This window comes from Tachypleus tridentatus, chromosome 13, assembly GCF_004210375.1.
Source record: "Tachypleus tridentatus isolate NWPU-2018 chromosome 13, ASM421037v1, whole genome shotgun sequence".
Lineage (NCBI taxonomy): Eukaryota > Metazoa > Arthropoda > Merostomata > Xiphosura > Limulidae > Tachypleus > Tachypleus tridentatus.
The window spans coordinates 73,553,178-73,568,224 of NC_134837.1; the positions used below are offsets into that span (position 1 = coordinate 73,553,178).

Genomic DNA, 15,047 nt, shown 5'->3' on the forward strand with positions numbered 1-15,047 from the left:
TCCAAATGCCAACCACCTGGTTAGAAAAAGAAACTCTCTTTGCTGGAGATGACTCCTTCCCTGTCAAAATTTATACTTTTATCCCATAAGTTCTACTGTTCTCACTGTTAAATATGAAAAAAAGATGATGTATAAACAATATCAATTCCTTTTACAACCTTAAACACCTCAACTCCCTCCAACTTGTCTTTTTTCAAGAGAAAACAGTTTGAGAGATTTCATCCTCTTAGCCATTTTCAACAATTTGATGTCTTTCCTAAAGTAAAGAGCCCAAAATTGAACACAATATTTCAAATGTGGCCTAACCAGTGACCTATGCACTGAAATTATAACCTCTTTAGCCTTGTATTCAATATTTCAGTAAATACAACCTAGAATCCTATTTACCTAACCACTATCAACAACACAATGCTTGGATGGCTTTAGAGACTGATGAACCATTACACCAAGATCCTTCTCTTTCATGAAACTCCAAATTATACTTATAATTCATATCATGATAACTTACATGTTATATCTTGCATTTATAACAATTAAAACCTATCTGCCCAACTCACTTTATAATTAAAAACCTTTTGTGAAACAGCAGCATCCTCTTCACAGCTAGTAACACTCAAGAACTTAATATCATCTGCAAATGTAAGTAATTTATTGACTATTCTTTCATTTATGTCATTGATGTAAATCAATAAGAGCAATGGTCCTAACACTGAGTCCCAAGATGACCCACTTGTGACATTAGTACAGTTTAACTGAATTCCTTTTGTAACAAACCTCTACTTTCTTCCATCCAGCCACTCTTTTATCCATTTTGCTATCTTATCCCTATATCTATAAAGACAATTTTTATTTTCAAGCCTTTTATGCTGTACCTTGTCAAGTGCTTTCTGAAAATTCACATACACCAAATCTACAGCCATACCTTCATCAACATAAACAATAACCTTTTCAAAGTATATCAAAAAAAATGTGTGAGGCAAGATTTTCCCATAGTGAAACCATGTTGATTATCCAATAAAATTCTGAGCTTTGTTAAATGACTTTCTAAAGAATTTTTTGACAGACTTTCCAAATCTTTTCCCACAACTGATGCAAGAACAATGGGTCGATAATTACAGAGACAATTTTTATCACTTCCCTTAAAAAGAGGAGTTACATTAGCTAACTTCCAATCCTCTGGCACCTACCAACTATTCAAGGACTTACAAAAAATAGTGGCAAGTGGCTCACATATTCAATTTTTAACTTCCTTAAAAATCCTTGAGGATATATTATCTGATTCAGGAGCCATATCATTTTTTTCAAACTTCCCAATTTTTTTTTTAGTGAGTCATCTTGTTTCCATCTCTCAACCGTTTAAGATGTGTAATTCTGCTTAAATGTTCATTAGTTAATTCAAATTAATCAAACTTTCACAGAAGGTTAGTCATAATAACTAAGTAGAAAAAAAAAAAATCTGTCCCAAAAATTACACTATTTTGAATGTTATCATTGAATATGTTTATCCATTTCATAAACCATAATGATACCTCCAGTACACTACAAGAGTTTAACAGTGATGCATTCCATATGAAAAACAAGAACTGCAGGTCATTTAATTCACACATCCAAGTTTATTTATGTTAAAATCACAAATATTATATTTTGCTGGAAAAATATATTTTGAAATATCTGATCTTCATAAAGATATTTTTCACGTTTCTATCATACCTCACCTCACATTAAAAACCTAAAAAAAAAAAACAAATACTTGAAACTACAATAATTATTTCTTCATGTTTTTAAGATTTCTAAGTAATGGTATACGAATAACATTTAAGTCAAAAATAAAAATTAAAAGTCTGCATGTCCTTCAAATATTTACGCACAACCAAAGAATCTATACAGATGATGATTTTAATTTTTTTTTTCTTGCCAATTCTACAAAAACGTTTTCATACACAAAACAAATGGAAAACTATTAACAAAATGATAATTTTGAAATATGTTTTAAAGTGTTTTAGATCTAGAATGACTTTAAATTAGTACAAGTTTGTCTTTGTTTAAAGGACCATCAAAAGATAATATAAGAAATACAAACTTATGCCAGTTCTTACCTAGTACGTGGAACTAAAAACAATGTCCGGACTAACTTTTTCCTGTTGGGCTTTGTGTTTAAATTCATACAAAAGTCTACAGCAGCCTAGAAAAAAAATGTTTGAAATGCAATTTCTTTTTGCTTTCACAATAACTGAAACTACAATACTTTACCCCTACATCAAGTCATTAATTTTTCTACATTGAAGATGTATTTCTAGCTTATACTTACTTCTACTCATACACATAGTAATTCTTGTTCCAGTGCTATCCTTGATTTGCAAAGTGTTTTTGCATGCCACAAGCATTTTCCTCCCACACACCCCTTGATTCACGTTATCATGCAACAAACCTCCACACACCCACATGATTTGTCATTCCCTTTATGCTATTTTACCTAACAACCACTTTGAGATAAGGCAGAAATAAAAGAATCTGTTGACAGTGGGGAGGAAGTGTAAGCAGGTATAAGTACATGTCAGAAATAAATTTTCAGCATAAAAAAATTATAACTTGTGACAAGGTGCCTTACTTCATCTCACCTACATAACTGGAATCCCACATTGAATAGGTGAAGCATCCTTGAAAGCAGCTGAAGGATACTCTAATGAATAGTGGGAGACCATATCACTTCTGTACCAGATACATACTTTGTCCAAATGTGGAAAGGGGGCGACAGATTTGAGCTGCAAATTGCGAGAACATCCAAATGGGAGAGAAAATACTTGTACAGTGATCCTAACCACAATTACAACCTCAATCTCCTGGTGTACAAAATCTGGGTAAAATAAGGGATGTGCCTCAAGCCACAAACTGTACACAGCAATTCAAGAACACCCCAAACTCAACTGCCAACGACTACATCCATGTGAGGATACAAAAAAGAATCATACCACGTTCAACTCAAGTTCAGTCAACTGGAAGGAGAATAATTGATAAGAATATCAATATAAATATTTTTGATAAAAGAAAATATTTTGTCTTTCCAATATATGGTTTACACTCTTTTAATAGTAATGTACCATACCCTTCTGCTATAAGCATAACTTCATAGTTATTCAGATTTTGTAAAACTTTGTAATAAATTACAGTATTTTATTAGTAATGTTGAAATACTGATGCAAAAATTAATATTGAATGGATTTAATAAAGAAACTTTATATAAAACTATTAAAATATTCTGTAATAAATATAAGAATGTATTAAATAAATATAAAGAAATAAAAATTAAATAAATTTTACTAAAATTCGCCAATAAATATTTTCAGTTGTGAATAGTCATTTAACAACCTGGCACTACTTTATGTGGATCTACACCTTACCATGCATAAATGCTTGTTCAGAGTGTGATAGTTACAATAGACTTAAATGGTTGCTGGTTCAGAGTTGTACTAGTAAATTTAGATAACTGGATGGGCCCCTTTATAGTAGTATAATTCATTTAGTAGGCTACCAATTAGTGCATTTTTACTGTTATAGGAATGCTAAATTCAAGAGTTAAATTTATTTAACTTACTTAACCCCAAATGGTAGAACCTTATTTTCACTTATTATTCTTATTCTTCTTTACTTTGAAGAGCAGTCACCTTCCCACAACTGTCTGCAGGCAGTGAAGGGTGATACAGATGTGAGACATTGTAGGCTTGAGCACCTACATCTTGCTCTCCTATTTCTGAATTATATACCTATTGTTTTACTTATTCCTTTAATTTATTTATGTAAGATTTGTGAATAGAGGTTAAGAACGATAGATGGCATTGTGGGCTTGAGCACCTATATCTTGCTCTCCTATTTCTGAATTATATATCTATTGTTTTACTTATTCCTTTAATTTATTTTTGTAAGATTTGTGAATAGAGGTTAAGAATGACAGATGGCATATCCCACCACAATGTGGTTCCCAATTCCACAGTCACCCCCAAAACCTAGAGAACATTCTATTGCCCACATTATAGCCTGTACCCTGGGATCCTTTCAATTTGTGCAGCATGTTTTATTTTTGTTTTAGCTTGTTTTTGGTTATAAAAAAAACAACTAACATCAGTGAGAGGTTTGGATTTGCTGTTTTTAATGCAGTCCTTTCTTGTGATTTTGTTTTATTTTACTTAACTCTTTGTATTAATATTCTCTTTAAATGTATTTATATATGTACATCCCACTCAAACAGACCAGAACTACCTTAAATCAGTAACATCTTTGACATAAAGACATTGAATGGTAATCGAAGAGGAACAGGCCCCTGTAAAATAATATATATGACAAAGAAAAGAAAACTTCTCCAGTTACAGTCTCACTGGAGAGTGAAGAATGGCAATGGCTGGAAGACAGTACCTCAACAAGGAAGAAACAACTACTCAAAGCAGGTAATGGGAGATGAACATATGAAGTGTAGTCCCAGTGTTCAATAGATGAAGTACCCCCAACAGATGACAGGATAGATGTGCAGGTAAAAATGCAAGGTGCCTGAATGGAGTGAAGACACCAGGAATTGATTGCAGGAAGAGATAGACAAGGATTAAAAGGTTAATCAAATCACTAGCTGAATGCAATGGATAAAAGAGGAACATAAATAAATCAACTACAAAAGAGTAGTGCAAGGGTAAGAAATTACAGGAAATGGAGTCAATGGAAAGCAATAAAGCAATCCAGAACATGTGCAAGGTCATTTGAATTCTACAGAGAATAAAGGTGGAAGATGGCAAAAAACAAACATACCACATGAACCCCTTAAGTGTAAGTTAGTAAAATCGATCCAGGACAGAAAAACATATTGAGCTGAAACAGCCAAGAAAACCAGATCTGTGCTAGTCAAGAAGTATCAGTTAGAAAGACCTGATGCAGAGTAGCATGGATGACTACAATTATCTTGGGAAGAAGAATAAGGAAATGAAAAAAAAATAAAGTTTAGAGCTGGAACAAGTTTTGTCTAAACAAACCAATAACCACAGCAAGTGGTTGATGAACCAGCAACCAAAAAAAAAGAAAGAACTTGGAATTGAGTGGAGCCACAGAAAATTTGAGAATCAAGAGGCCACTCCTTTGAAGAAAGTGTGCCAGGGCTGGAAATATGATCTGCAAAGAGGAAAAATAATCACCTAGAACACAACATACCAGTAGACGTATGTCAAGTGTGTGGCTTCAAACAGGGAAATCCACTATCTACCAGAAAAGGAACAAGCACCCCCTTGGCAAGTGATATAAGCCACTACTACTGAATAGTTAGAATTAAACTTTAATTAGTCAAATCCATACACAAGAAAGAATGTGAACTAAACCACACTGAACTGCCAAAAGTGCCAGGAATTTAACAAAATAAGACTTTACATCCACTGGCCATTGTTCTGAAACCTCCTGCTGATCAATCTATGCTTCTCAATTTCAGAAATGAGCATCAGAGAAGACATTCAAATCTGGATGAGGCAGAGGAATCAGCAAATCCAACAACACAGGGGATAATTTCAACTAACAACACATTTCGTTGAACAGGGAAGGAGAAAAGAATCCAAAGGATCCCTACAAAGAGACCATTGTTCATGCAAAATCTCCTGAAAAGATCACAAATGTGTCAGATCCAAATGGAGAAGTGTTTCAATGGGATCCACATTCTCCAAAGGATTAGAACCTAACTAGGTGTAAGATAGCAAATGTACTAATGTAGAAAATATAAAGTTCCACTGAATGCATCTGAGGAGGAATATGGATGGTCTCAGTGAAGATGGGTGATTAAAAAGACACTCCACAAACAGTCAAGACTGGAAGTTAACTTATCCAATTGGAAAATCCCACCACACAAGCTGCTTGTATATCAAAAAAAAAGCAGGTGAGTATGTCATGGATATCTCCCATATGGGATCTAACTGAATCCAGACATCCAAGTAGTGGTGTTAGTAAAATTCCCCAAAATTCAGAAGTGAAACACAGACCACTTAATGAAATATTTATAGAATGGAAAGGGATTTAAAGGGCAAGGCACAAAAGCCAGTACCAAATCACATGGTGAAAAAACAGAGACAGTATCCCAAGGAATGAAAAATAAGAACATGCATCATAGGCATTCTTGGTCCTGTAGAAATTGCCCACCAGTTGTGATCAAAGACAACATATTAAAACAAGGAAAAACCACGTGATTGAGCCAAATCTAGAACTCCAACCAGCATCGTGCATACAGGATAAAAGTAAAAACCCACAGGTAGGACAGGAAGGTGCCAGACATGGAACATGAATAAAGATGGCAATGACTCAGAATGTAACAACAGAGCAACCAAGAAAAAATATAATATAAAATCTAACAAATGCTACTGAAGCCTAATAACTACAGATAATAATATTAACAGTAAAAATATTTAAAACCACAACAGTATACTGTCTTATCTTTTTGGAGTCATCAGATTATACTTAAAAATACGAGGGTCCCCAAACTTGAGTCAAAGCTTGACAAAGTTCAGCTCATTGAATGATCACTCTCCTAATGAACTGAAGCCAGTAATTCTCCAGTCAAGGATTGCCATCTGAATCCTATGTAAATGTGCTGGAAGAATATATAATCTTTGAAGTAGTAACTTTGAATTTGGAATACATAATTGAAAATGAATAACAGAATAGAAATGAATGACAGAAAAAAACAAAAAATAGAGAAATGTGTAATGAATTATACTCTGTAACTGGGTAGAAATATAAAATAATTCCATCTTGGAATAAGTTACAAATATCACCATCCATAATAAATAATAAATTCATTGAGAAAAACTGATACAAAAAAATTTGGAGAAAGCATAAATATCACAACATGTGCACTACCAAATGAGAATCGATAATTTGGTTGAATAGGAAAGGAGGAGTCACAAGATTCATGTGTAAGTGTTGCACATCTTTTGATGGAGGGTTGTCACATGACAACTTGCACGGGTGAATCACTTAAATCGTGTGAACTGACTGGAAGTAATGGGTAGTGACATGTAGAAAAAAGTGTGCTAATAATTGAGGGAAGCACCGAATGAGAATAGCCACATACGTGAGCAGTAGTAAAGTAGCTTTTAGGAACTAAATTTGTACTGCAGACAATACTGATGCATAGATGCTCTCAGCTAAACACATTCTTTCTAAGTATCAAAAATGAACAAAAATAATAATTTAGGAGTTCAAGTCACTTTAGTAGACATTTTCCTTAATTTATTAATCATTTTCCAAATACCTTCTACAAAACATAAAATAAACAAACATTATGAATGAACAACATCTCAGTTCTCAAGTTTTGTCTTAAACTGTTATAAAACTCAATGAATATTACCACTTTTATACACACATTACAGAAACTTTTCACGTGCATGTGAACATGAAACCCATAATTTGTTCTTCAAGTCCATACTATTTAAAAATGCCATATAATTATATTGCAACTGAAATCTGAATAAACATTTTTTTTTAAATATATGTATGTTTTTTATTAACATTACAAATCCTCCATGAAGTAATCTCTATCTGATGGTAAGAGAAAATATTACCTGGTCAATCATTTCTCTGTTAACACAGTTCAGAAGAGAAAATAAAAACCCATCAAGGATCATCTTGTTGGTAGCAACTATGCCAGAATTCTCATCTGATTCTAAAATAAATATAGCATTTTATTAAGCACGGGGTTTCAGTTAACAAGTAATGTTTCTAAAGACACATAAACACAGTATAGACAGGGCAGTATTCAAAACCATAATGCAATAATTTTAAAGAGATCATATACAATTACTGTATTATGTTCAAAGTAGTACGTCACTTTGTGTCATTATTTTCATGAAGGTTTGTTGACGGATGACCCAACTTCAACTTGTGGTTCTTAAAGATTTTGATGCCAATGTGAAACATTGTATGAAGATATTTTTTCTGTCAAAAACTAGTTCAAACACCTAAAAATGTGGATGGTAAAGTAAATTCAAATGTTTTTTGAATTCTTTTAAGTAGTAAATAAAAAGGAATTCAAAGAATCATAATATGTATGAACTTACCTAATAGTTAATGGTCAAACATGCTGTTGGTTTTCTATAATTATCTATTTGCATAAGCAACAATATTTTTGTACACACACTGGGCAAAAACATAAACATCTGCCAGTTTCTGTGTATTTCATTCAGTTACACAGTACCTAAATACTAACTCTGATACTGAGTTAGTTTTAGTCATTGATCTTTCTAGTTATTCTCAATGTGTTGAAATATGTAGACTCACTAGCAGTAAGAAGTACATAAGCAAGTTAGTAGCATGAAAGGTTAAATATTTACAAGTACTCAGAAAAAGTAGAAAAAAAAGAAAAACAGGATTTACAAAAGGTTTGTTATTATGAAACCTAAAATACACATATGCAATGCTCTAATAATTTTTAGAATGTTAATGAAGCAAATTTTAAAAGGATTTCATGGCATAGTAACTAACCTTGATGAAATCACAATGTTCAGAAAAAATTACATGTCACAGTGTTAACCAGCAGAAGGTACTTGTCTGTCTAATAAGTACAACATAAACCTGAGATATGAACCTTTTTCCTGCAGTGCTTTTCATTACAAGTGAGAAGGAGATAGGTTTTCACTGATCCAAGAAAGTCTGAAGACGTACACAATTCACATAAATCAAAGTATTTCTTGCTACTATCATTTCTCAAAGTTATTACTGGAGCCAATTGTCTTCTTTAAAAAAAAACTGTTCTTAGAAAGATATACCTTAACACCAGCTCTCCAGATTGTGTCATTTCCACCACTACCAGCATACCCTCCAATTTACCTTCCAAACTGGTTATTTACAGTTAGTACTTTTTGTTGCAGAAACCATGACTGTGATAAAATCTCCACAAGTACAACTTTATTACAGCACATAATTGAGTAAAAAACCATGGAAATGTTAATTCATTATTAAGTCCAGTTTAAAGCTAAGCTCTTTCTGTATCTTAACAAGGTAGTGATGAATTTAAATGGTCTACTACACAATTTTGAAAACCAGAGAATCTAAGGATTCTTTAATTTCTGATCCACTGATTTTACAAACTAAAGAGGAAAAGCACAACAAATATCTCAGCATACAACAGCTCTATAAAGTACAATAGCCTATTTATTTCTTCTAAGGTTTGAAATTAGCATTTTCTAGAGCTAATGAAAAAAACAAAGGATTGCAAAGAACAATTGCAGTTGATATTTTCAAGATCACTCAAACTCTAAGGTCTTTATTAACTTTTACACAGCTAAATAACCGAGTGCTATGATGACTTCAGAGAGAGCACATGACATGAAAGATATTACAGAACAGAATATCACTAGCTGTATTAATACTGATACTAAACCTCAACCTGTGTCATGTAAAGAATAAATCCCACAAGCAACAGTATCATCAATTACTACATTAGCATATAGGCTGATGCTTCACTGCAAAATGCAAGCCAATGGTGAAAGTACTTGCATCATGGTTGTGGCAACAAACATATGCAATACTAAAATGGAGAAAATGGAACACTGGTGTAAAATTTATTAACCCTATAGGTATGAGAAGGTCACAGTGTGAAGTTCATGAGTTGTTTTTTTCCAGTTGGACCCAAATTTTAAAATACTTTATTATAAATATATGTTTATAAACTTGGCATGATCTTCACAACTATATGTGTATATATAGTTTATAATCACAATTTTTATATTAACTAAGTTTTACCCTATCATTATGACCTACTCAATTACACGTATGTAAGTGTCATGGAAGGTCATTATAAAAGTTTAACTAGTTGATGAAATAGTTTTAAATTTGTCTTGAATGGTCCTAAGTTTATAGAGTTTAAAATAAACATTTAGTTTGATTTCTTCTACTATTTCTAACAAAACAGTCATCATTTTATGTAGTTATTTCCACTCGGACTGTGAATAGTTCACATGCAATGTGATTTTCATTTTGAGTATAAAATTATTATACTCTTATTATCTTACAGTTTTTACACTTATGTAATTTCTAGACCTTCCTAAACAAATATCAAATGTTTTTCAAAGTAAATGTCTTACACTTTATTTCCCATTTTCTCTATTATATAATTAAGTTGTAAATATTATCATTAACTTACAATAAAATGAATATATATATATATATATATTCCTTTTAAATGTTCTAAAATATGTTTTGATCTTCTTTTTCTCATATCTGTAATTTCATGTCTTTTTCTTTTCACTTATAGTTTACATTTAATTTTCTTTTATTCTTAATGCAGGTATGCCAACCTGTTCCCGCCAGTGTGACCTGGTGGTGTTCTATAGTTATTATAGGGCAAAGGTCATCCACAAATTATCTCACTAACACTTGCATGTGCAAATAACTCCATATTGTTTAGACATTTCCACAATTCAAACTACATTGAGTTAAAAGTATACAATCATAAAATTTTCAATTATGCATTCATAAACATAAATAATATATAACTACTTAAAATATAAATGTAAACCCTGAATACAATCTAACTGTTTAGTATATTAATACATATAAGACAAGAAACATACACCAAGCATTAGTTACACCTCAAGAGAACAATGGACTCCTTTTCTATCTTATGCTACAAATCCATACACAGGTAGAGATTTCTTCAGGCTATAATAGAGTAGCGTGAAATCTCCTCTTTTTGTTTGTAAGCATGTCATTCAACTTCAAACTGTCACCTGGCAAAACAGCTTTGACTTTACAAGTTTGCATGACTGACCTCAAGCATGGAAATATTATAATGTAAAAAACCACCATCAAGAAACTGTTGGGGATTTTCTAGATGCAAATTAAAGAAGGTGGAACTTTAATCTGACCTTCTATGCAGAAAGTCGACATTATTTTCATACAGTATTGTATAACAGCTTGTAAAGTTTAAAATTTATAACTACAAGTGGATCATACTACAGTAAAAACCTGCAGTTTTAATTGTTTTAAATTTTTATTTTTAAAATAAAAAATAAAACTTAAGATAATATTTAACTTTAATTTATAACATACTTGATAATAGTAACATCATTAAAATACATTCATATTAAAATGGTTTAATTAAATTTTGAATGTAACTCAGTAACATACACAGAAGGGGTTTTAAAATGGCACTGGTGGCACCTGTGGTGATAGGGTTAATTTTTAATTTCAAGAGGAAATACCAAAATAAATTGTCACTCTGCACTCAAGTCATATTACACAGTGAACTCATGATTTTTTTTATGTAAATAAACTCACAACATATTTCTCTAAAGTGTAACTTTATTAGCTCAATATTTTGCTGTCACAGATTCTGACATAGCTGTAATAGCATAATATTAAGGTAATAAAGTTACATTTCAGAGAAACAGATCATGACTTTATTTACATTCATAGCAATGTTTCATACTAAACTCAATTTGCATTAAACAAAGTTCAAAAGAAACCATGAATTCTCATTTCTGAACTTTTTCTCTCTCTTTATAATGACTTCAGATTGTTCAACCATAAGAAATACACAATACACATATTTACAAGCCACAATATAAAAATTTAATATCTTATCATCTCACATTACTTAGATATCATTATATTTCTTTAATCCACAGGATATGCCTTTCCCATATCCTTCATAATTTAAGAAACGTCCATAATTCTCTATGACAGTGCTACTGGAAATGTGTAACCAAAAGAAAGAACTTGGTGTTCACTGATTAGCCAACCATTCATCTCAGGTTAAACATACATAGAAAATAAAACAAAAGAACAGTAACATATACACTTGCAATGTTTTATTAGGAGGAAGTTAACTGAAACACACAAAACCAGCATTTCTTATTAGTGGTTAAAACTGGAAAAAAACTATCCGACCTACACTATTCAATCCTAGTAATCATAAGTTTGATCAAATGCACAAAATATTCACCATATAAATAAGAAACCAATGACACCACACATGAGTTTTCTTACATAAAGACTAAGTCAGATTATGACAAAACAAAAGGCTCAGCAATTTTTCAGGCTGACAAGTTTGGCTTTAGTGTAGCTATATGAATGAAACTTCACAAGATGTACCTCCAAAACTGAACTGATAATGAAGACTTGTATACAATGATTCAAGGAACTAAAATGTGTGATACTGATTTTCAGAGAGCAAAGACACGTGAAGCCAAAATTGTTTTGAGTAGCAGTAATGATATGGTTGTGAGAAGATATGCTACTTATTATCTGTGGAAGAGCTAAAATAGTGGAAAATCTTTAAAATAGAGAATCAGCAAATAAAGAAGTGTTAAAACCATAACAATCTAAGCTTCAAGTCCTAAAATTGCAACACAAAAGTAAATATATGTGTGTGTGTATATATATATGTATATTAAAATATAAAAGCTACATTTCAGAAAAAGCTATATGCAAAACTGTGAAGAGGACATACAAAAATGGCATTCTTAATCTTAGAAATGTCAAGTATCTCAAAATTATTTATGAGATAAATAAGTTGTGTATATATATCATGCTGCAAATTTTATTTTTAAAACAGTAACATACCCATTAGCAAGAGTGGCAAAGTTGTTTCAAAACCACCAGTGAGGAAATTTATCGAAACCAAAAAACTGAAATGGGCAATGGATCACAAACAGTGGAATTAATACAAGTGAAAACAAGATCTTTAACAGTGGAATGAATACAGCTAGAAATAAGTGATTTTTAACAGTGTGAGAATACAAGTGGAAACAAGTGGTCCAGAGAAAAGCATGGTTTGGGATAAATATAACTTTGAAGGTCCTTCTCAACAATTAGTGTTAGTTATCTATACAAAGTCAATATGCAAGCCTGTTTGGAGATCAGTTCAAATTTGAAGCTCCTTCTCAACTATTAGTGTTAGTTATCTACACAAAACTGATGACCCTGAATGCTGAGAGTAGATGTAATACTGGTCTACCTTGTTATTTCTCCAAAAACAGAAATCAGACAAAAATTCATCTTCCAACAATACATTTATTTCAAGCATGCAGCAAATGTGACAAAACATTCTCTTGAAGGCAATGATTATGATGAAACACTCATAACCACAGTTTGGCCTGTACAAACTCTCCTAATATGTAAAATCTGAAGTCAATAAATGATAAAGTAATTTGGCTGAATTATGGGAAGTAATACAGTACATTTGGAACAACATTTAAGATTGTATATTGATAAAACATATGGCAGCATGACAACAAGGTGTAATACTTTGAGTGAACAAAATGGCCCACATACAAAATACAGCTTATTCACTTTTCTTCTGTATTTTCTGTATCACCTTGTATCATCAGTACATTCACTATTCAGTTGACATAACTGTCTGTTTGTGACTCATGAATGTGTAATGTTTGCGTGTTTCCATAATTATTTCATTTACTGTATATATATTCCTGTCAATTGCCATGTTAATAAAAAAATATATGGTTCATTGAGAAATAAAAAACAAAAAATCTGAGTTACCATCTACATCCTGCAAGATTGTCTCTGTTAAGTCTTTTTCATCTTGTTTACTACTAGTTTCAGACTTTGTGTCAGAATCTTCCAATTTTTCTTCCTCTAGTTCCAAGGCTTCTACTTCATCAAGTTCCAGTTTACTGAGTTCTACGATAAAAATTTACTGCTGTTAAATATCATGTTCACTTTACTTAGTTCCAGGGGTGATGCTATAGCTATTGCTAAATAATATTTCACTAACATATTCATTTTATTCACTCACTTCAAAGTTGCTTGTGGGCTATGAACAAACTACTGTTAAAATACACAAGTGTAATCAATGTTGCAAGGCTTCAAGTTATTTACAATCACATCATATCAAATGTAGTAAGTATTTCAAGATATTCATAATTTCATTTTGTAAACAGCACTCAGTGTAACACTTTAAATAGCATCAAACACAGTTTCCTTAATCTTAAGGCACACAAAAATGGCAAATAATGTTATTATAAGATCTCCTCACCTTCTTCTAGGCCTGCATCCATTGGTTCTAGCTGACTTTTCAGTATTGGAGCCTGAGCACTATCCTTGAAAAGAATCTAATCAAATAAAATTGATAAAACATATGTAGATGTACTGGAAATTTATATAAAAAAATAACTTTTTTAACTACAGAAAAGAGCAAAAGACAAGCAATTAATAGATAATCAATGAAAATACTGTTAAATATTTTAGACTGTGAGTGAATTACACAAGATAGACTTAATTCCAAGTAATTACATTTTATACTTCATTTTAGTTTGGTCTTTTATGAGTTGGGGGGGGGTCCTTTTTACTATGGAAACGTTGGCTAACAAAACTTTCTTATGCAAAAACTGTTAACGATCATGTATTTAGATGTGTCTTGAACCACAAAACTCTCATAATGTTTTTGGTTTTGTTTTTTTTAGAAAAATTGAACAAATATTTTAAGAGTTATGACACTTTGTTCCTAAGTCACTTGGATGTACACTGTAAAGCACAAAGTCAAAGTAATACAATTACTACAGGATGGTAATTGTTTAACTTCTTTTGCTTTTACTGTATTCAAGTAACTAATGATTTCACTTGATTAGCTCCAAACAAATCATCTTTGTGAATGTAATTTTTATGCTGCACCTTGAGATCACAGACTGCATTTTCAAGTGTAATGGTGTGGTTCAATTTATACATAATAAACAACAATTTTTCTGTAATGTTGTTGTATTCTACTGGAAGAAGTAATGTCAGGAGTACCATGTTTGTTGTACTCCCTGTTAGGGCTGTAATACACTGATGAATCTCCATGTCAAATGACACATCGAATTGATTAGGATATATAAATGGCAGTTCTACAATCATTCTTCTGGGACCCATTTTCTTCCAATTATCCTCATGACCTCTCTTTAACCTCATCCTTGAAGTGATCTACATACTTTTGGATATAGATTCTACTGTGTGGTAGATGTAACACCTTTCCCATGCTAAGATAACACAGATCACATGATGGCTGCTATCACATTCCTTAACTTTTCATGATA

General features: G+C 31.8%; 1 protein-coding gene across 20 annotated transcripts in view; it reads right to left on the bottom strand.

Moving 5' to 3' along the window:
- Upf2 (UPF2 regulator of nonsense mediated mRNA decay) overlaps window positions 1-15,047 on the bottom strand; it is a 131,675-nt gene that overhangs the window by 69,673 nt on the left and 46,955 nt on the right. For all 20 annotated transcript variants that reach the window (XR_013021518.1, XR_013021517.1, XR_013021512.1 and 17 more), the window contains 4 exons: window positions 14,012-14,087; window positions 13,516-13,656; window positions 7,578-7,678; window positions 2,097-2,182 (listed from right to left, as the gene is read on the bottom strand). Coding sequence is in view for 8 of the 20 variants with exons in the window: in XM_076481776.1 (XP_076337891.1) it covers window positions 2,097-2,182; window positions 7,578-7,678; window positions 13,516-13,656; window positions 14,012-14,087 (404 nt within the window). In the remaining 12 variants the exon portion in view is untranslated. The remainder of the gene's footprint in view (window positions 1-2,096; window positions 2,183-7,577; window positions 7,679-13,515; window positions 13,657-14,011; window positions 14,088-15,047) is intronic.